Source organism: Fringilla coelebs (assembly GCF_963513975.1).
Source record: "Fringilla coelebs genome assembly, chromosome: 8".
NCBI lineage: Eukaryota > Metazoa > Chordata > Aves > Passeriformes > Fringillidae > Fringilla > Fringilla coelebs.
The window spans coordinates 2,199,071-2,221,193 of NC_140066.1; the positions used below are offsets into that span (position 1 = coordinate 2,199,071).

The window sequence follows — 22,123 nt, forward strand, 5'->3', positions numbered from 1 at the left end:
TCATGTCATTTGGAACATGACTGGGGATTTTTTTTTAATGGATTTGAGAAAGACTTCAGAGTAAATTCTGCTGGACTGAGTGTCTAAGTGGGATGTGCAGTTCCATTCTGCCTTAAACAGCCTACTGTACTTTGTGCTTTTATTTCAGTTATTGAACTGTCTTTATGATTAAGTGATGTACTCCATAGGAGAAGTCTTAAAGGAAATTATTTTTAGCAGATAGAAAGGGTGGTTGGTGGGGTTTTTCTCACTTTTTTGGATGGTGTTTTATTAGAGCATCACTTTTTTGCCAGAGTGTTGTACCACATTATGATAGTGTGTGTAGCTGTGCAGGCACTATTTTCACTGTTGGCTAAATACAGAATTAGAGGACAGAAATGTTTGTAACATCATCTGAAGTAAAGTTTTTCTTTAAGTAGAAGTAATAAAGTAAAATTGAAGGAGAAAAGCTATGTTAAGGTAAACAAGGTTAAGTATTATTAACGAGCAAGAATTTTGATATTATCACTGCTTTATTAAAAGCAATGTGACCTCTGAGCAAACATCCCTAGCAAACCAGGTGCAGCTTTCCACGGCTGCAGTCTGACAGAGAGGGAAGCTGGAGGGAGTGAGGAGGGGAAGGGCCCTGGGAACTAAGATGTGGGTTTGGTCCTCACTTCTGTAGTGCTGGTGGTGTGATTGCAGAAGAATCACTTACCCTGTGTGCTGCAATCTGCTCATCTGTAACCACTGCAGCACCAGTGCCAGGAGCAACTGCAAAAGTGTTGCAGATAGTTGCAGTTATTGCACATCAGTGATGCTCCTGCAGAGATGACTAAGGAACTTTACAGGATTGGATTGACAGCAGCTGTTCAGAGCCAGCTCTTTGATGTAGTCTTCTAGCACTGAGGAGAGAAAATTCAGCAAAGTGGAACTTATTTCCATTTTAATGTCTTTTAGACATGCTGAGAATAAAAGGCTGTAACATTTTCCAGTAGGAAAAGAGTCTAAATGTGATTTAGTGTGTGTTTAAGGGGCAGTTAGGAAAAAGGAAGGGCAGACTCACTTGTGTGACAAGCTGGGCCATTTGTCCTGCTGTCTGTCACAGCACCACCTGTCAGAGCAGCAGCAGGTTTGGACAGCACCCTGCACTGGTGGAAGGAATTGTATTATTAATTATTAAGCAATTAGTAGGGTCTTGTCCTGTGTTGAGGGATCTCCATACACAGCCTCTGTACAGATGCAAATCTGCAGGTTAGAGAACTTGAGGCCACAGTGCTGTAAATGAGTTTCCTATTTCAGGAAATGACAGGGAACAGTTAAGTATGTTCTCACTTTCAAATCAATTGCTTATACCCTGCAAAGCAGACATAGTTTATTTTACTGAAGAAATTCAGAATGGGCTGGAGGCAATACTGCAGTGGAACCACATGGAGATGAAAAATACCTAAAAAGGACCTTTTTGTTGGTTCTGTTGTTTTGGGGGAGTTTATCCAGTAATTTACAGGATAAAGCATTTAAAACTTTGGGCTCTTAGCTAGTGGTGTCTGGTTTCTATCATGTTAAAGTTAACACAGCTCTTCTGGTGATGGTAATTGGAAAGTAATTTCTCATCCATGTGGTAATTCAGCATCTGGTGCACTGAGCTTCTGCAGGCTGACTCTTAGCTACTTTCACAAGTCGTGTACGTGCTAATTTGGATAGACTGGCTTATGTCTCGGGACATTTTCATTCACAGTGTCCTTATTCCTTGTTCTAGAGCTCCTGCCAAGGAAGTAGAACTCGAGCATTTGGACAGCTGAAGCAGGTTTTATTGATAGTGTAACTTTACTGATGCTGTTCATTGCAAATCATATAGAAATTGTTTGAAAAAATGGAAGACAGGAGCCAAACTGCTGATAATAAAAAGTTGTTTAGGATAATGAAGAGGAGGGACAGGCATCATGAAGAGCAGGAAGGACTTGCAATCAGAACAAATGGCCATTAAAATAATAGCTAAAACTCAATAAAGTCCCATAAAAAACCCAGTGTTGTGGTTTCATATGCATCAGCTTGTTCAGCTGTGATGCAAACAGCAAAACAAACAGGTGAGGATTATTGGGGAGGAGCAAAGAAATCATGGAACATAGCTCTGCCTCTGGCTGGGTGTGGTCCCCCATGTCCAGAAAGCACACCAGGACTGGGAAAGGCAGGTGCAGGCTGGGCAGCCTGGCAGGGCAGGAAGGGGAGAGGAAAGCAGGGCTCTGTCAAATCTCCAGTGGCATGGAGCAGGGTCTTACCCAGGCTCATCCTGGATCAAAACTAGAGGGCACTGGCAGGAGTGAGCTATGCAGGAAGAAAAGGCAATGGTTTTTTTCTTGCACATAATCTGTATTTAAGCTTTCCTGGTAATTTAGTTGGGGGTAAATTGCTGCATAGATTTAAAAATGAGTGGAGAAATGCAGAAAAGGCAAATCCTTGAAAAGCTGGGAGAGAGCACATCCCCTGAGCTGCTGGGTGGGTGGCTGGAGGGTGCCTGCCCTCACTGAGAGCCATCTCCACATCCCAGTGCCTTTTTTGCTGCTCATCCATAGGCAGCTGCTGTTAGTCAGGGTCAGGATAAGGCTGGACAGTCTGCTGCTCTGACCTCCTTCTTGTTCTCTGCCATTTTTAGAATCCCTTTCTGTCTCTTGACAATCCTTTGATGCAGAGGTGTGAAAAATCTTAACTTCTCTTGTTTATCCCATAACTTGTTGCTAAATTGCTGGAGCAAATTCTGCTGGATAAGGCACTTCTTCAATAACTATGCTGTAGTTTTTGGCTTATGCTTTCTGGTAAGAAAAGTGGGTAAGCCTGGATCTTTGTGGCTGTAAAAAAAGATGTAGCTGTGGTGTGTTGTCCTAAGAGCTGTTGATTGTGTTTGTGTCTCAGTTAGCTGTGGCTCACCTTGAAGGCTTGCTCATATTCTCAGATTCTGTTTGAGACTCTCTGGGCTAGCTGATAAAATGAATTACTTGAGTTGCTGCCTTCCTTTGGATGTACATATCAACAAGGACACCTGGATAGCTGCAGGAATGCAGAATATGGTAGGGGTGGGTGCACAACTACAGCACCAGAGGGATGGACTAAACTGGGGTTAAAAATGGTCAATATAACTGATCATCCTGCCCAAATCAGCGACCTGCAAGGATGATAGTAGTGGTTTTGTGTGTCCAGTGTGTGAGTGCTCCAGGGGAGCTCTGTGGAAGGGGCTGTGTCCCATGGCAGTGTTTCCTTTTGTCCCAGCCATGGTTATGTTCACCCAGGTGAGGGAGTGGGTGGCCTTGTCACTTCATGTCCTGTTTCTGAGTGCAGAGCGGGGCCAGTGGGGATCAGTTGAGCTTTGTGGAGAAGTTTGTTAGGTTTTGTTCTTTCCTGACATTCTGTGTTGCAGGGGAAGCAGGTTATTCATTGTTAATGTGGGAGTCTTGATGGATACTTAGCACTGAAATGAGCTCAGGGGTGCTCTGGCCCTGCAAGCTTCCAAGAAGCTGACCATGGCATCACAGAATCATTCAAGCTGGAAAAGCAATCAGGGATCACTGAGTCCCATCATTAACCCAGCACTGCCAAGTCCACCACTAAACCACATCCCTAAACACATCTCCTTGTCTTTCAAATTCCTCTGGGGATGGGGACTCCCCCACTGCCCTGGGGGGCAGCCTGTGCCAAGGCTTGACAGTCCCTTCTGTGAAGATCTTGTTCCTAATAGCCAATCTAAGCCTTCCCTGGGTCAATTTGAGGCTGTTGCTATTGCTTGTTGCATTTCAGTGTTACATAATGCTTCGCAAACTTGTTACAAGTCTGTTTTGTTGATTATGTTATTTTTTCAGTGTGAGTCAGACAGTCAGTCATGGTTAGCTTGTGTGGAAAAGCAATTGCATGAGAATGGGAAAATAAAAACCTTTCTAAAAACCTAGCTTTTAAGTTCCCCCACTTAACAACTGATTACTTTCTCATGCCTTTTAAATTCATTAGGGACCAAAATTAAACAAACTGAAGTATTAAGTTATTTACTTTATCACTGTTGCTAACTACATCACAGAAATCATGAGTAATACGAAAAACCTTTGGACACAAGGTTTGCCAGCTGATTTCTGCTTTGTTCCCAGTCTGAGGAAACACTCCAGGGTTCAGTTGTCCTGCTCAAAACTGCTTTTCTGTACATTGAGTGTGGCATTGCTGCAAATTTATTATTATTACACAAGAGAGACTCAGTTCAATACTTCTGTGAGGATGTCAGGGGTAGCATGTGGAGGGAAGCCTCAGTTCCCAAGGAAGGCAGCTTGGCTCCAGCTCTGGCTGGCGCTGCTCTGGTGCAGAGTGGGCTCCTCTTTGCCTGTACCAGGTGGAGAAGTGCCTGATCTCGGGCAGGAGTGCTGGGCTGTGGAGCTGGGTGAGCACATGGTGTAACCTGACCCGCAGCAGTGAAATTCACACCGCTCATAAATCTCTTCCCTGCCTTTGTGGCCTCAAAGGTGAGGGGCTCTGAAATGTTTTGGGGTCCAATAAGAATATTGGATTCTCTGCTATGTACATAATTGTTCTTGTTAGGTTGGATGTGACATACACACACATGATTAGGGTCTAAGAAGAAAAAAGTTTTTATTCTAGATGTTCTCCAGCTTATATTCTCTTAACAGAGCGTGATCTTAAGTCATTAATTACATCACAATAACTTATTATATTCATTGGTGCAGAGCAATTAGTGTTAATATAATTGGCAAAACTTTTACAGAAATTTAATAAGGCACATATACGCATTTATTAATACACGTAGTCTGGCTTACAAAAATGTTCATGTATCTTTTCTGTTTCCATGCTGACGGCCTTGTCTTCTTCCTTGCTATGAATACACTCAAAAATCATCAATTATTTCTTCTATTAACTCATCTTTGCTTGCAGGCCAGCTGTCAAGCTCCTCCATACATAATGAGGCAAATTCCAGCTACATTGAACTCAGAGAAATGTGGCATTGGTTTAAAGGAAACTATAAATTTCATTTGTGTTCACTTGTTATTTTTTCTGGACACTCTTTCTAGTTTAGAGGTATAAGAGAACTTAAAAAGGGCAACCTGATGTTGTACAGTACCACACTGTGCTATTGAAGTTACAGCCTAGAAATAATTTTTTTTAAAAGTAAAAAAAAAAAAAGCATTTCACACTGAGTAATAAAATTAAGTTCTGGCTTGAAGGAGCTGTGCTGCCTCAGCAATGTAAAACTCACATTGACATGAGTAACCTGTATTGTGTATCAGCCATAACAGATTTCTGTAAACCTCACCTCAATGTGAATGAGTTGGGTTATCTTTCTTTCTTTCTAAAACATACTGAACCTGGTGGGGAGTCACAACCAAGACTCCTTTTGAGGAATGGTCTATCAGGGGCATTTACTCATATTCTCATTAAGCTTAAGGCTGATTGTAAGAGTATATGATTAACTTTAGAAGGGCCATGCTTTATCTCTTGACACAAACTTTAAGCTTGCTTCTTCCTGCTCAGCCTGCACAGATGCTCTCTCCAGCTGTTCATCTGTTGCAAAGCTTTTCATTTACAGATGAACTGCAAGTGTGCTTTGGTCCCTGCTTTTGATGAGTCCAACTAGCTTAGATATTCAGAGGGAGTCAGGCTAAGGGGTCACATATGACTGACAGCTGCACATCTGGCAGCAAAGCAAATTTAACATCAGTCCAGTAGGGAATCTGCCTGAATGCTCAGATATTTGGAGATATTGAAAAAGCAAGTGAACTGTTGCCTTCCTGCTTTTCTGGTCCATACCTGGTGGAGGGGGCTGGATGGAGGCCTGGCTGAGCAGCTGCATGCCTGGAGCAGCTGGATTGCAGCAGAGTCTGCAGTGCAGGGCTTGGGCACATGCAGAGAGAGCCACAGGGGTCCCCAGCCAGGGCTGAGAAGGGTGGAGCCTCTTCTGCCTCCAAGAGGGCCAAGCCTGTGAGCCTTGAAGCTTCACACTGGAAAGTGACGCCTTTGCTGAAGGCTTTATGCTGGCTAAAACACATTGGATAAATAAATAAACCTGTTTTCAAAGACTGTGTTCTAGTATTACCTAGCTTTAATGCATTTTTGTGGTCTTAAATGCAGCTCTGTTTCAGATTGTGGCAAAAACCTAAATATGTGGGAGTGGAATTATAATTTTTTCCCATTTTTATTCAGTGGTGGACTGTACGTTCCATACTGGTTAGTCTGTGTGAGGAGTAAGGTTTTTCTGTGTGTCATACAGGTTAGCAAAAACTTCAGCACTCTAAGAACTTTAATGTAGGTAGTCTAGGGATATGTTCTGAAAAATCACGTTTCTTCCCTCACTAAGAGCACAGTCTGTTCCATCATTTTCTTCTAATTTTTCTTGGCAAGGTGGGAACCATCTTAGATGCTGATCTGTAACACTGGTAGCTGCCCTAGCACATGCCTGTGTGTGCTTTGGGAGTGTGTTTTCACATACTTGCCTTCAGGAGTGTTTGGCACTGTTTTCTGTCGTATTTTTAAGGTAATGTTATGTTCTCAGGTGATCTCCTGTCCTTCTAGAGGTTATCTTCCTTGTAATTAATCTTCTTTATTGTTTGTGTGTAACACCTTAAATATTACTCCACCTGTAAAATGTACTGCTATTTCTACTGCAGGGAAAAGAGCAGCACAAAATCACGTTCTACACCAGAGAGGAGAGCAGAGCAGCTCCCGAGCAAAGAGTAACCCAAACATTCTTGCAGGTGATCCGGAGAAGCAGCGATGAGGAGAAGCTGCTGTGCTTGGTCCGTCAGCGCGCGGGGCACCACTGCCAGACGGCCGTGATCGTGATCCTGATCCTGGCCTGGGAGGGCATCCCGCACCTGCTGGCCGACACGCTGTACAAGGAGCTGACGCAGAGCCTGCGCAAGTACGGCTGTCCCACCAGCCGCCGCTGCGCCCTCAACGAAGAGTGAGTGCTGCCCCGGCCTGCCGCGCTCCTGGAGAGCGGGAGCTCCCCTGGGACACCCAGAGCACCGCTGGCGTTGCAGGATACACCTCGCTCCCGGCCTTTCCTGGGGAAGGGCTCTCAGTGGGTGCCATGGCCGAGGCTCCCTACCTTTCCTGGGGAAGGGCTCTCAGTGGGAGCTCTGTGTGCCATGCCCGAGGCTCCTGACCTTTCCTGGAGAAATGCTCTCAGTGGGTGCCGTGCCCGAGGCTCCCGGCCTTTCCTGGAGAAAGAAAGGCTCTCAGTGGGTGCCATGGCCAAGGCTCCCAGCCTTTCCTGGAGAAAGAAAGGCTCTCAGTGGGTGCCATGGCCAAGGCTCCTGGCCTTCCCTACAGAAAAGGCTCTCAGTGGGAGTTGTGTGCCATGCCCAAGGCTCTCAGTGGGAGTTGTGTGTGCCATGCCCAAGGCTCTCAGTGGGAGCTCTGTGTGCCATGCCCAAGGCTCTCAGTGGGAGTTGTGTGCCATGCCCAAGGCTCTCAGTGGGAGTTGTGTGTGCCATGCCCACGGCTCTCAGTGGGAGTTGTGTGCCATGCCCAGGGCTCTCAGTGGGAGTTGTCTGTGCCATGCCCAGGGCTCTCAGTGGGAGTTGTCTGTGCCATGCCCAGGGCTCTCAGTGGGAGTTGTCTGTGCCATGCCCAGGGCTCTCAGTGGCAGTTGTGTGCCATGCCCAAGGCGAGCGGTGCCATGAGATGCTCCTGGCTCTTCCCAAACACCAGCAGTGTGCCCTGTGCTCACAGCAGTGCTAACAGAGCTGCCAAGAAGGAGGGTTGTGACTTTGTAAAGTAGATATGAGGTTGAACATTCAAAACTAGGATCATCCTGTGTGCCTCTGAGAGGAATTTAAATTGATTAGAGAATATGTTGCAACTGCAGTGCTGCCTGTGTACTGATTCCTGTGTAGCCCACATTTAACAGACTCTGAGAGCTGTATGAGGACCTGAATCTAATGCTTGTGTTCTTAAAGGGTCTGCTCAGAAAGTCAAATAAATTTGGAGTTAATGATTTTACTGCACATAACACAAGATTTGGATTTAGGGTCATGTTAAGTAGCAGGGCTATTTTCTTGGTTGAAGATGTTATCCAACTGGAGAAGTCAAAATGAATGCATGGGTGTATTTATGTAGCTGTAACTGTTTATATTTATGTCTCCAATTCTGGTGTTGGGGAAGTTGAGACTGTCTTCGTGGAGAAAAGTCAGCCCTCTACACAGGAGTATTTTCTTAATGGAAAATACCTGGTTAAGCCATGAATTTCACAAATTCCTTTGTTATGCTCTGTATTATAAAAGAAATAGCAAAATAGCACTGACCTAAAAAAAACCCAGACCCAAGAGCTGTGTTGCCAGCTGACCTGCTATGTCTTTATTTCCTTTTGTAGTCGTTCTTGTGCATGTCAAGGACTTGACCCAGAAACTTGTGGAGCATCATTCTCATTTGGCTGTTCATGGAGTATGTATTTCAATGGCTGTAAGTTTGCCAGGAGCAAAAACCCCAGGAAATTTAGGCTTCTCACTGATGACCCTAAACAAGTAAGATATGTTTTTTCTCAAAATGCCTTTTCTGATGATTTTCAGAACTAGACATTCTCCACCCCTCTTCTCTCCCACATATATGTGTAACTTATCACAGACTCACACCCAACAAAGTTTTTGTGACTAGTATTTGGAATAAATGACATTGAGATTTCATTCTGTGGAATAATTACTGTGTACTTATATACCATAAAATTATTCTTAATGCTTTTCTGCTTGCCTGTTTAGCTCACTGTGTAACTCTGTGTGAAATTTTAATTCTTTGTAAGTAACAGCCTTTTTCTAAGGGCCAAGCTTGCAGCTCAGGGTTTCAGGCCTTTTGCCTTGGCACAGAAAATATTGTACTTTGGGGTTGCACTGCTTTCTCACTGTTGTAGGACCAGCTGACAGCCTGGGCTCCCCTCTGTCACCAAGAATAAATTAGGTTTTTTTTCTGTGGACAGTGTGGTTTTTTAAAATAGTTTTGAAGGAATTAATACACTAAAATTAAGTGCAGTGAGATGATACCATAATTGCTGCTTATGTGTTAGTGATGCCATAAAGGTGAGGCAGCACAGAAAACAGTGATGGATTATGTGAAGTAACAAACCTCTAAAAAAAAAATCCAACCACATTAGTTACATTACATTGAAAATATTTTCCTGAAGAAGGAATAAAGGTGTTGTAAGCTGGTAAGACTTTTCAGGGTGACTCCAAAGTGCCCTTTGTTCTGACTGTAGGTGTGTGGTAGCCATTTACAGCTGATAAAATTGAGTTTACTACCAGTTAAAAATACAGCATCATCTTGTAATGTAACATCCCATTGAAAAAAAGCAAAGTCTCCTGGTGTTTATGTTGGTGTTTACAGTGTGTGGTGGTAAGTGGGTTTTTTAAACAAAAAATTACAGCTTGCTTCATTTTGCCACTATGCACTGTGAGAAACTGAAGGTGCAGCTGTCTCTCAAAGCTTGGTCCTTGGAGGAAAAGAAATTAGGGAGTCTGTCACTGCCCTCTGCTTTCCCAGTTGGCTGGTGATTTTCCTGGAAAAGCAAAAACTTAGGATAAGAATTTAGGGATTGTTTCTACAAATAAGAGCTTAAATATGACACTGCTGTAGAAGCCCACCCATCTAATTCTGTGTTGATATGGATTACCCTAAGGAAGGAATATTATTTCTGAATCTAGTAGTTATTTCCATTAAGTCCTGATTTTTGCCCCTCCAAAGAACAAAATAGTTATCAAATGTTCCTGTTCAAAGTTATGCTGCCATATGAGAGAAGACCTAAGAGGTGAAGATAAATGCTGTTAGGAGTTTCTCACATGGTGTGTCAGCATAGACTAAGGCCCCATAAGCAAAACACCAACAGCAGACCTGGGTTTCCATCCCCACTCAGTTTGGGGTATGATTTTTCTCCTCTGGATGTTACTTCTGTGATTTTGTGTGCAACATACCTCACTCCTTTACTGCATATGGAAAATGATGCAGAAGTCAGTTCCTGTGTGCTGGGTTGCTTTGACCTAGCAGGTATCCCCTATTGTTATTTGGCTGATTTCTGTTTAACAGCTTTGAAGGTTTGGTCATGCAGAAGCAGGCATTTATGGTTAGTGACCAAGGGCAGCAGAACAGAAGTCAGTTTAATAAAATATGAGGTAGAAGCTGACCTCTTGGGCATCTCTAAACTGGCTGAAATTCTTTCAAAGCAAACTGCAGCACCAAATGTTGCCTTTCCCTGCAGGAGGAACTTCTTGAAAACAATCTGCAAACATTAGCTACTGATGTGGCTCCGGTTTATAAGAAGCTTGCTCCAGAAGCCTTCCAGAACCAGGTGGGTGTGTGAGATCCAGCTCTGATAAACACCCAGAGTGTGTTCTGGGTGGAGCTGCAGCCCTCCCGGTGGTGTGTCCCGGTGCATTTGGCAGGTTTCCATATGCTGCCCCTCTTCGCTTGAGCTGCTTAAGCTACTTACGGTGCTTAAGTAGCGCCGTATTTTTATCTGTGAAAAATGCTTAGAGATAATGGTGCAAATCAAATGTTTTTACTATCCAAGACATTCGATTGTGGCTGACCTGATTATCTGCTTGGCGTCCAGCCACAGATGTTGCATGTTTCATAGGAAAACGTGAATCACCGAGTCTGCCTGGCTGCCTTGATCGTGTCCCGGAGCTGCTGGTGGCCGGTGGGCTTGCACAGCCGCGCTCTCAGTGCTGAGCGTCTGCAGTTTGTTCTCTCTCCCTCCAGGTGGAAAACGAGCACATGGGCCCTGACTGCCGGCTGGGCTGCAAGGACGGCCGGCCCTTCTCGGGTGTCACGGCGTGCATCGACTTCTGTGCCCACGCCCACAAGGACACGCACAACATGCACAACGGCAGCACCGTGGTAGGTACACTGCTCCTCCTCACTGCACTGGGCTCACTGCAGGCTCCTGAGTGCTGCTGGTGGCTCATTTCACCGAAATTGTTTCAGATTTATCCATGCCCATCTTATTTGCGTATATTTGTTACTGTCTACAGAGGACGTGAGTTCATTTTATTGCATAACAGATCAAAAGGGGGATGGCAGTGATCATTCCTACAAAATGCCTTTATTCTGTAAAGACTCCTGGTCCTTTGGAGAGGCCTGGCCAGAGGGCAGATCAGTTATTCCTGGGAAAGGGCTGATGTTAAAGGCAGATGATTGTCTAACCAAGGAGCTGTACAGACCTGTGTAGAGAAAGAGCTAAAGCAAAGTGATTCATTAGTAACTTACCTCCCCCAGGCTCACCAAATTCACTCCTTCTCACACTGGGCACTCCCCAGGTTCCATGTGGGTGTAGTTACAGGTCAGGAAGCAGACAGCATGGGTCCTGGTGGGGCCAGGTGACCATTACAGTCTTTAAATCTCAGCATGAAAGGAAAACCCACAGATTGGTGTGGCTGTTGTGTGAAAGACCTTGATGGATTGCCAGTGAGAAAATTGGTTGGGAATTACTCAATTAAGTGATCTTCTAGAAATTAGGACCATAGTGTTGAAGAAAGAAAAGGTCAAAGGAGAAAAGATAAAACTGGCAGTATTCTTAGAGCAGTTGGAGCATCACAGTGCTCTGAATACTGAGGGTGACTTCTTGTACAGCAGTGCAGGTAGCAAGAATAACTTTTCTATCAAAGGATGTATATCTGGAAAAAATATATCTAAAATCTCTGCTTACTCTAGATTTTTCTTTTATTTGGAAATACTAACTGAAGTATTGTGTTGCTGTGATTCAATAAAGTGTTGCATTTACACCTGTAGTTAACACTGAGCATTTCTATGTGACAGCAATGAAATGACTGGTACAGTTGTTTTAATGTTAATTTTGTGTTTGTAAGGGGAGCAAATGTCCATTCCTTTAAAGTATGGAAGCAACTCTGGGAATCCACCAGGAATGCCAGTCCTCAATAGACCATCATTTTTTGCTTAGTGTTGGAAGTATGCATTACAAAATTGCTTCTGAAGCGGAGGAATTTAATGCCCTTAAAGATTCTAAACTTGAAAATGAGACCTCCTTGTCAGACAAACTACATTATATGCTTTTTGATTTAATTTAGTTTAGATGTTCTGGAAAGAATAATTGAAGTGCTCCATTACCTCTTAAAGTAGAGACAAAATAGCAGCTGAGTCTGCTACTGATTTTGCCATACTGGATCCCAAAAAAGTTATAAGTTATGGTCAGAAGCACCTGGAGGGACAATTAAACCCTTTTTGTGGAATGTATAGGGGAATAGTTCTACAACTCATTTATCTGTAAGCTGATGTCATTTCAGCTTTTCAGAACATGACCAACTGATTATAACTGCTGAAAACTCTACCTTGCAATCTGGTTTTCATGGGTAGCTCAGTCACAAATAAATACTGCATACCTGTGTTCTCTTTATTTAGATGGATTTCTCCTTATTTCAGTATACTTGCAGCAAGGGGCTATTTGTAAATAGCAAACAGCTGTAAGTATCAACACTCGAGTTTGCCAACTTCAATTGGGCCATTATGAAGGTGAATTGGAGTTGTGATTTCCTCCTGGTCTCTGTGCAGCCTCCCCAGTGAGGAGCTGGGGCTGTGGCAGTGTTTGCTGTTCCTCTCTGTGCACAGTCACAGGAGTTGGAAGCCTAAAGCTGAAAACGTTGGGTTTTGCAAACAGGGTGGCAGGACATGCTGGGCTTGCTGCAGTCCAGATTTTCATGACAATCAAAATTATGGTTGTTGGTTTTGGCTTATAACCAAGTCTGATAATGCCATAGGAAATGTAGTGGTAAGGACACAAAAAGAAATTAGTGCATGTGATAGCAGCACCTCCTGCATTCCTGTCTGGTTCCAGAAGGGGCTGTGTGACTGCCTGCTTAGCTTAAAATACATGCTGATTTCTTATCAATCACTGATCATGATGGAGGGCATACTTACATAACTGTTGACATATTTTGTCTGTAAAATGTACTGAGTGCAAGCACAATTCTGAGGTGACAGTTCTCCCAGAGATTGCTTTCTCATAATGTGGTAATGAACAGAATGAGAACAATTTGCACTGCACTAGAAACCTCCAGCACCCATGACTTCACTATTTTGCACCTTTTTTTTAACTGCTTGTCACACCTTACATTTTAAAGTCCATACAGTGTGTACTTGTCATCTCGTTAGTGTTGTTAAGATTTCTTCCCTTTCCCCTTACAGGAACACACAATCTTTATTTATGAAGTCTAAAGTTCTTCTAGGCTAAAAAGGTTAAAGTAAATGCCTTGTAAGTTGATAATTGTAAATGTTGCTGGCTCTGTTATTGTGACACCTTTTCGTTTTCTCCCTTCATCGTTGGTAAATCACTTTTACTGCAAGTACCACAGGAATTCTGCATGGGCCACCCAAGAAAAAGAAAACCAGACTCTATTCAAATTGTTTAAACCAGGCACAGTCATAAGCTCAGCAAAAGGACTTAAATTAGGTTAATAATAAGGAATGAGTTTAGTGTACACTTAAAAGAATATATTTTAAAACATTCTTGCATTTTTCTCTGTATGTGTGTTTGATCAGCTGCACTATTTGTATGTGACTCTGAAAATTAATCATCCTGTAAAATTTGGCAGAATTGTGTTAGCAGTGGGAATGTCTTGGAAATGCCCTCTGGAGATACAAGAGAGAATAGTAGATCTTAATTTACACAGATTGGGGATTGCCATTACATGGTAATTACCACTGAAGATTTGAGTTGCTAAACGTTGTTCCTGGCTAGCAGAGTCAAGCTCTGAATTTACACTGCTTCTGGTAGAAAGCTAAAAACAAACACTCCCTGCTTGCTCTGGAGTAGAGTGACAATTCTACAGAGATATAACGTGTTTGTCTGAAAGAAGCAAAAATAATTTCTGCCTAGAAATTGAGTTTTTAAAGAACCTTTAAGGCAATAAATATACCACTCATTTTTACTTAGACTCTTTTGTCATCTCTTAACATTCTCCTAAGGGCCACTGATGTATGTTACAGCTGCAGTGTAGGGTGCATGCTCCTTATGGATGTGAAGCTAAATGAGCAACACAGATAAAAGCTTTGTAGTTATTGATGGAGCCTGTGAAATGTAAGTACTTTTGTTTCTTTATCAGATTAGCTGTGAAGGGTCATGTTCTTCATAGCTGTGGGAATCCATTTAAGGCACTGGCAGCGTTCCTTTTGGGGTTTAAAAGGGACTGGGACAAAAAGGCTGTTGCTGGTTCTGCAGCTTGTGTGTGGGTGTTGCTCATCCAGGGGGGCAGGGGGCCCTTGTTGCTGGGGTGAGGAAGGAGAGAGACCAGCTGCACTTCTGTCTAATCCCTGCTGCCACACAGTCTGGGAAGAAGGGGAGGAAGATGAATCTATGCTTTGAGGGCATCTACAATATGTAATTCATTCCTGGCTCACTGTGGGAGCTGCAGCAGTTCCAGGTGCTTCAATTGGTGCTTCAGCTTGTCACAGACAGGAGGAAAGATGAATCCCTGGGCCTGTAAAGGAAGAATTTCTGGTAGGTTTTTATATTTTGCAAATGGAGAAAGGTGAGAGGTTCACTCTGCTAACCTGTGAGCTCCCAGGGAGCAGTTCCTGTGTCACCTGTCTGGTGGCACAGCCTGGGGGCTGAAGTGGGCACAAGGAAGATATGTTTGGGGTTGCCTTCTCTGCTTTTGACCTACATGCACTTGTTTAGGGTAGACCGGGCCAAGAGAACAATGTGGTTTGTCTTGGCTGCAAAGGAAAAGCAAAGATGTTTTCTGCAGAATGGTGGGCAGGGCTGCAGCAGTCCCTGAGTCCCCAGGGGCACCGCGGTGTCTCCAGCTGCACAGGGAGGGGTGTGGAGGAAACCTGATTCCATCTCCCAGGTTTGGAAAGGCTGTTTGACTGCTCTGCTGAAACTTGAATGTGAAACATCTGTTCTTACAACACAGTGGAAAAGGCTCCATCATTTCTACATGTGAGGTTCAAGTGGACACAGGCAGATCAAAGAGAGCCACAATAACACATTGGAAGCTGTGTGGCTACAGATGGATGTCTGGAGGGGATTGCACTGAGTTCCTGGTGCATTTTAAGTTTAAATGAAGGAATAGTAATCAAGTTTCATAAACATGCAACTTTTACCATGACATCACTAAACCCAGAATGGGTAATGAGTTTGATCACCAAGCACGTTGGAAACCTAAACAAACCTTTTGGCCAACACCTCTTTGGCCTTTGAGCACCCTGGATGATTTAGCTCCCTGCTCTGGAAAAAGCAAAGTAGCAGGATAAGCAGCTTCATGCTGTAAATGGCCTTTAACAGACTTGATGGCTTTCTCATGTTTGTGTTTAATTTTGGTCAGTTTGCAGCAGTGTCAGTCCCAATGGAAAATACTGCTTTTCACTTCTCAGCAATGGCTCCTAAGTTCTTAACGAGTATTTTGCACGGATTTGAATACTGGAGTATTTTTTTAAGCGGGTATTTCTCATGTGATGATTTACCACCTTTAGCTGTAGGTTTTTAGCTAATCTGTACTACCTGAATTTATGGCTGGTTTTCTCATATCATTGTTTTCAGTTATCTGTTTGCTCTAGCAGCCTCACTTTTATGTTAAAATATATTAAGGGGGCACTAACTGTGAAAGTGTATGTGTATTAAAACTGGTGTTATGGTATTTAGGCTGTAGATGTACTGGTCTTCAGATCTGGATACCATTTTGGTTATGCATTAATTTCCTAATATGTCTTTGAAGTCAGTATTTAATATACAGGGTGTGCTGGAGGTGACAGTACTTGCATCACAGTTTTGTCAATATAGTACAGGCCTCATCTTGTTCAGTTCCTCAGAACAGTTCTTCATCTTTCTTGTTCCACAGGGTGTTGGCTTTTGCATGGAAATTTATAGCTGTAAATTGGATGAGGGTCTCAGTTTTCAAAATAATAAATATTGTGGATTGAATCTTCAAGACTTCTTTCAGACTAGTCCCTGGGCCAGACACAGGCTGGACATGGGATTCTAAAAGACCACTGCCCATTTTCTGCTGAAAACAAGCGGGAGCCAGGCCCCTCCATGCTGACTTTATTACTGCTTTTGTTTATAATTTAGAAGGGCAGAGTGCACTGGGCTTTCTAAAACCATCGCTCCTGTATAACCATGCTCTCTGTATGCCCGACCCTCTCACCCTTCCTGAATAATGTGGCATCTGCTGGCCAGTGTCAGGCAGGTGTCACTGAACTTGGCAGGAGTGGAATTGTCTTTGGAGATTTGGAAGCTCGTGCTGTGAGCTGTGCAGTGTCACAGGGAGTGAGCTGGGGGAGCTGCATGCAGGGAGGAGGTGCCCAAGGCTGAGGCAGGGTGGGAGAGGGAGCCCTGCTGGGCCTGGGGCTGTGGGAGCGTGGGGGCAGCAAGGTTCCAGTCCCTGCTCACTGAACAACTTGTTGTTTTTCCTAAATCTGCCTCCTAGTGCAGAGGCTGCCCAGAGGAGGTGAGTACCCCAGTGAGTGCTACAAAGCAGCTGCTAACTGCCTTGGAGACCCTGTGCATCCCTTCCAGCTGCCTCCTGAAAAGCTCTTCCTTCTCTCTGCCCCTCAGATTTCCTCCTTTTGCTGCTCTGCAACTGCCAAGCTTTGCATAGAGCTATTGATAAAGCCCAAGCCACCACCGTTTTGGTTCAGGATTTTTTAGTTTGTGGTTCTGTACTTTTATTTTTCTAGAAATAATTGTGTGATGCCTTTATGCCAAAGCTGTGCTATGAAATAAAAAATGCTTGGATTTTTTTCATCCCCTAAATAATAACATTCTTCTCCCCTGGAATGTTAGGAATGGTGACAAGATTCTGGGAAATTGGATTGACTGTTTATGATAGGTGTCAGATTCAGCCTGCAGAATGATGGAATGCTGAGCTTCTATTTTGGGAGTATAATCTCATCCTTGGATGGTGCTCCTGTTCCTTTATGTGTAGTTAGTGACTCCTGTGGAACAGCAGCTTCCCTAAGCCGTGGGATCCATGCAGGGCTTTCCAGCCATGTTGCAGTCCCTTGGGAATGGAAGTGCCAGAGCTGCAGAAGGTGAATGTTTGTACAAGTGCTCAGGCACACAACAGGAGCTGTTTCCATCCCTTGGGAATGATGCCAGGGATCATAGTGCCAGTGTCAGTGCTGCTTTCAGGGGAATGGATTGGTGTTGGTAACAGCTGGAACTCAAGGAGTGCTGGAAATGTTCAGCATCTATAATGACAACAAGAAATATTCCAATAGGTTGGAATATTTATTCACATTTCTGATGTGAGCTCATCAAACTGGATATAATCAGCACTCTGCTCTGGGCTCTGGGATCTCACAGCTCAGAATGATGGGAAGTAGGGCAGTGGCCTAAGAGAACATTTCCTGGGTCCTGTGAGATAATTACAGCGGGGCATTGAAAGTGTTAAGAAAGTGTTGAGAGAGGGAGGGAGTTAGAGCTGAGATTTGCAAACATGTAGAGCGCTATGAGTGACTGTTTGTGCTGGTTTGGGTTTTTTTCATTTACCAGCCAAAACATAAACCAAAACCAATTCCAAATCATGGAATAAATTCCAGATCATAAGCACTTCTTGTTTAATGCAAAAATAATTTTTCATATTTTGTAACCCTTAAAAATGAATCTGAACTTCAGTGATGTATTTATGCATTAAAAAACATAATCGGGATGCTTAGGAACTTTACAGTGTATTTACAGCTGAGATGATTTACCAAGGTTGGCATATATTTGTGCATACTGTAAGCTGATACAAAATTTCACTTTCTCATCCAAGACATGTGCCTTGATCTTAAAGTGCTAACAGTTTCTCTGTGTCATCATAGACCAAACAATTAGGTGTCAGATGTTTGCATTTGAAAGTCCCGTGGTGCTGAGGCCATAGAGTGGGAGTCAGCAGAAGCCTAGGACAGTGCCTGAGCCTGGATGTAACCGCTGCTTTGTGCTGTGCGTTATTTGTGACCCTTGTGCTCCTGGCAGGTGTGTACCTTAACCAAGGAGGACAACAGGAGAGTGGGGGTGATCCCCAGCGACGAGCAGCTGCACGTGCTGCCTCTCTACAAGATCTCCCAGACTGATGAGTTTGGCACCGAGGAGGGCCTGGAGGCCAAGATCAAAGCCGGAGCCATCCAGGTGCTCACAGCGTTCCCCAGGGAGGTGCGGATGTTGGCTGAGCCTCTCAGAGCTACCAAGAAAAAGAAACCAGACACGAGGAGGACCCCGAGTGAAAAGCAGCCATTAATAGATAAAAAATATTCAACACCAGTCAAACTGAAAACTGAAGCCCCAGAAAATCTTGGCAATGCTTTGCATTGTTTAGGTGAGTGATGCTTAGGAAATTCTACCCGTTCTGATTCCGTGCTCTCTTACACATCTGATGGGAGGGGAGAGCCCCCTTAAAATAAACCACTTGTATCATCTGCATTTTAGGGGTTAATGAACAAGTCACTGTAGCCAGTGTTGTCTCATGGGGCAGAAAAAACCTCAGGTGATCACCCAAAATAGTTTGTTGGCGGTCTGTGAACACCTATGAAGGATTTCCAAGTTCCCTTATTCTAATAAACAATGGCAGTTTGACCATCTTGAAAAAATGTTGTTGGAATGTTGACTTAAATAAGCAACTTGAATTTGTGTCACTTTGAAGTACAAGAACTGTGTTCTCCTCTTCCCATGGCAGATGATGGCTTTCCTAGAACCTGAGCTGGGACACTTCCCTGTCAATGGCATGAACACTGCTGCACAGCAAGAGCTGTGTAAAATGCCCCAGGTTTTATCAAATGGCAGTGCAGATTGTCCCCTGCAGGGCTGTGGCAGGAGCAGGCCAGTGCAGGCTGCCAGCAGCCAGGGAGGTGCCAGGGGGGGCCTGGTGGCTCCTGTGCCAGGCTGGGCTGTGCCTGGTGCCACATCCTGGGCCAGGCCTCCAGGGGAAGGGCTGCTGGATGGGCCTGGCCAGTCCTGAGAAGCAGAAAAGAAGGAAGAGGTGGAAGAAGCCATGGACTTAAACTCTCTGGTTAGCTGGTGAAAAATAAATAAAATTAAAGCACAGCCTGTTAGGAAGAAGAGAGGAAAACTAGCTCATGTGCTGTAATTTTGAATTTCAGTTCATAAGAGACATCCAGACCTATGTAGCATTTTTAAGGGGAGGAATAACAGGTAAATGTGTTTCAAAGAGCATCTGTGTTTTGGGGGGATAATGTTTAAAAAACAAACAAAATCTATTTGCTACACTTCCATAATTGAGTGCTGAGGGTTGTTAAAACTTATTTTCACAGAACACATCTCTCTCCTGAGGTGATGGAGAACACAATGCTCAAGTGCTGTATTTAAAATCTTTAGGGCAGAGGCCTTCCCCTGGGGTAGGGGCTGTTAAAGTCATTAAACACTTTGTGGTTTATTTCATAGAAAGGTTTTTAAAGAGTTGATGTGGCCTCCTCATGTCCCAGTACAGCTTTCAGTTTCTGCATACTAACTATTGTGCCTGTCATTATCTCACTTTGTCATTTTGCATTCTTATGGGAGGAATGTTTTTAATTCATCACTGATTTATAAATTACTAGGAGACAGTAGAAGAAAGAATTATGCTTCTACACTGGGTAAAACAACCATGCTGTGTATTTAGGGAATAAAGAAACACTGACAGTCCTCTGTGAGAGCAAGCAAGAGCTGTCTGTGGGGTGCCAGTCTGCCAGCAGAGCACCCTAAAGCCATGGCAGAGCATGGTGCAAAGCCCAGCAGAGTCCCTGGAGCTCTTTGCTCCCGTGGGCTCTGGGCTGAGCCTGCCCATGATGAGCCCCAGTGGTGAGAGGAGCCTGTTCCCAGTCCAGCCCAGCAGCAGGCAGCCGTGGCTACAGACTGGTTAAGGGCTGACAGAAACTGAACGAGGATGCCTGCACAGAGATCTGAACTAATGAGGCAATTAGATGGGAAGATGCAAGACAGCCAAATCACATGACTCAAAATCTCAAAATCCATTTTAGAGGGATGGGCTTACCTGGAGCGTGTTGCCAGATGCTTTTTTTTAAAAAAGGCAATTTCTGAGTCAGTATTGGAATGCATGAATCATAGTAATTCAGTAACTGTTTTTGCTGTGATGGACAAGATCCATAAACATGCTTTTTCCTTTGATCGTAGTGTGGGGTTAAGGCAGGTCAGAATTTTGACTGATTCACAGGCTGAATTTCATCAATTATGTAAAAACTGAAGACCAGCAGTCAGCTGCTGGGAAACATTTCTGTAAGCCTGGGCTGTGTGATTTGGGAATTAGTGGCTGTTTAATTTTTTCTGTTTATTTTCTTCATCCCTCAGTGAAATACCTTTTCATTTTGTATACTAGCAGCCTGACTGGAAAAGGTTAAGGCATTAATTGAGCAAGGTTATTTTATATATGTGTGTGTGTGTATATATGTATGTGTGTGTGTGATGTATATATGTGATATATACAGAGAGATGTGTACAGTGATAGAGATACTCCTAGAAAGCTAAAAATAATAATTTTGAAAAATCTGCAGTCAATGTGCATTTTTCATGTTCAAAAGCAAGTATGCAAATATAAGAGAGGTGTTCTATTGATTGAGAAGTACTCACACTTTGATGTGCATTTCTTCTAGGGAACAAAACAGATGCTTTAAAACCTGGGATAAAAATGGAGACTTCCAACCACCTTTATGCCATGAAACATACTTCAAACACTACTAAAAATTGCTCTTTACTGAAGCAGTACACGGCTTCCTCCCCCTTTAAGGTGGATGGTTTACATCCTTATCCATCTCTCGCACACAAGCCTGGCCTAACTGCAGTGACTAATATTCAACAAGATTTTTCAGTTCCCTACGGGTATTTTGAATGCAGTACCAAGCAACCTCACGTGACACCTTATGTTAACTGCAAGAGCTTTGATGTGTCAGTCAAAGATTATACTGGAATTCTGCTGAACGAGAAGGTGAACGGCGTGCCACCCATTCTTCCCGAGGTCACTGCTCCAGGCCCCCCAGCCCACAAAGAGCCCCTGCCCACTATACTTGAACAGCAGCCAGACAAACAGAATTGTCAGCTTCAGCTGGACACCTCTGCCTCCTCGGAGACGATCAGCTCCTGCGACCCCTCGCTCCCGCTGAGCTCTTCGGCGCAGGATGCCCTGGGAACGGCGGCCGACTGCTCCCGTGGATGCCCGGTGGAAAAGGGCAGCTCCCACGGGGAACAGAGCTGTGACTTTGACTGTGCTGATGTAAAGCAAACCAGTGCACCGGCCCAGGCAGCTGATTCTGAAGAAAAGGCTGAGGAATTGTGGTCAGACAGCGAGCACAATTTTTTGGATGATGACATCGGTGGGGTTGCCGTGGCGCCTTCTCACGGTTCTATCTTAATTGAATGCGCGAGACGCGAGCTCCACGCTACCACGCCGATTAAAAAACCCAACCGCAATCATCCCACGAGAATTTCTTTAGTTTTTTACCAACACAAAAATTTAAATGAGCCAAAACATGGTTTAGCCATGTGGGAAGCGAAGATGGCCGAGAGGGCGAGAGAAAAAGAAAAAGAGGCGGAACGATTAGGAACGGAGAACCCCGACCTGAACTCTAGCAACAGAAAAGCAAAGCAGCCAGGTGAAACCAGAGATCTTTTTTATGAAGACAACGAGTTCAACCAAATTCCATCCCGCAGAGCATTAACAGTCACCAAGGACAACGTGATCACGGTCTCTTCGTACGCCCTGACACGAGTGGCGGGGCCCTACAACCACTGGGCGTAGTGCCCGCGGCGGGCCCTCGGTGCAGTCATGCGCTGTTGCTTCCAGGTGCTGCTCACAGCGAGTCTCGTGTCGTTTACTATTTGCTCATCTCAACCATTTTAAGGCTGAGGTAAAAAGGGGGGGGATTTCTTCTTAAACTGTGACTTTAACATTTGGTGGTGCTCAAGCACATTTTAAGCAAAAAAAAAAAAAAAAAGTTGTATAGTTTTAATACATTCTAAAGAAAGATTTTGTTTAGGTTATTAACCTTGATTGAATCATTCAGTTTATTACCTTTAGGAATTTATATTTTGGTGCTTTAAATCGTCTGTTTACTACAAAAATCATTTATAGCTATTTTAACAGGTTCACATTTTATGGTGTTAAATCAAGTTATACAGTTATAGCTCTACACAGCTCTTGGTGCTTAACCACATCAAACAGTTAAA

General features: G+C 43.9%; 1 protein-coding gene across 1 annotated transcript in view; it reads left to right on the forward strand.

Moving 5' to 3' along the window:
* TET1 (tet methylcytosine dioxygenase 1) overlaps window positions 1-21,695 on the forward strand; it is a gene marked incomplete at both ends in the record, with an annotated part of 53,225 nt that extends 31,530 nt beyond the window's left edge. Inside the window, 6 exons of the mRNA XM_084210321.1 lie at window positions 6,720-6,928; window positions 8,342-8,492; window positions 10,211-10,300; window positions 10,714-10,851; window positions 17,927-18,266; window positions 20,554-21,695. Of these exons, the coding sequence (XP_084066447.1) occupies window positions 6,720-6,928; window positions 8,342-8,492; window positions 10,211-10,300; window positions 10,714-10,851; window positions 17,927-18,266; window positions 20,554-21,695 (2,070 nt within the window). The remainder of the gene's footprint in view (window positions 1-6,719; window positions 6,929-8,341; window positions 8,493-10,210; window positions 10,301-10,713; window positions 10,852-17,926; window positions 18,267-20,553) is intronic.
* Window positions 21,696-22,123: the final 428 nt, after the last annotated feature.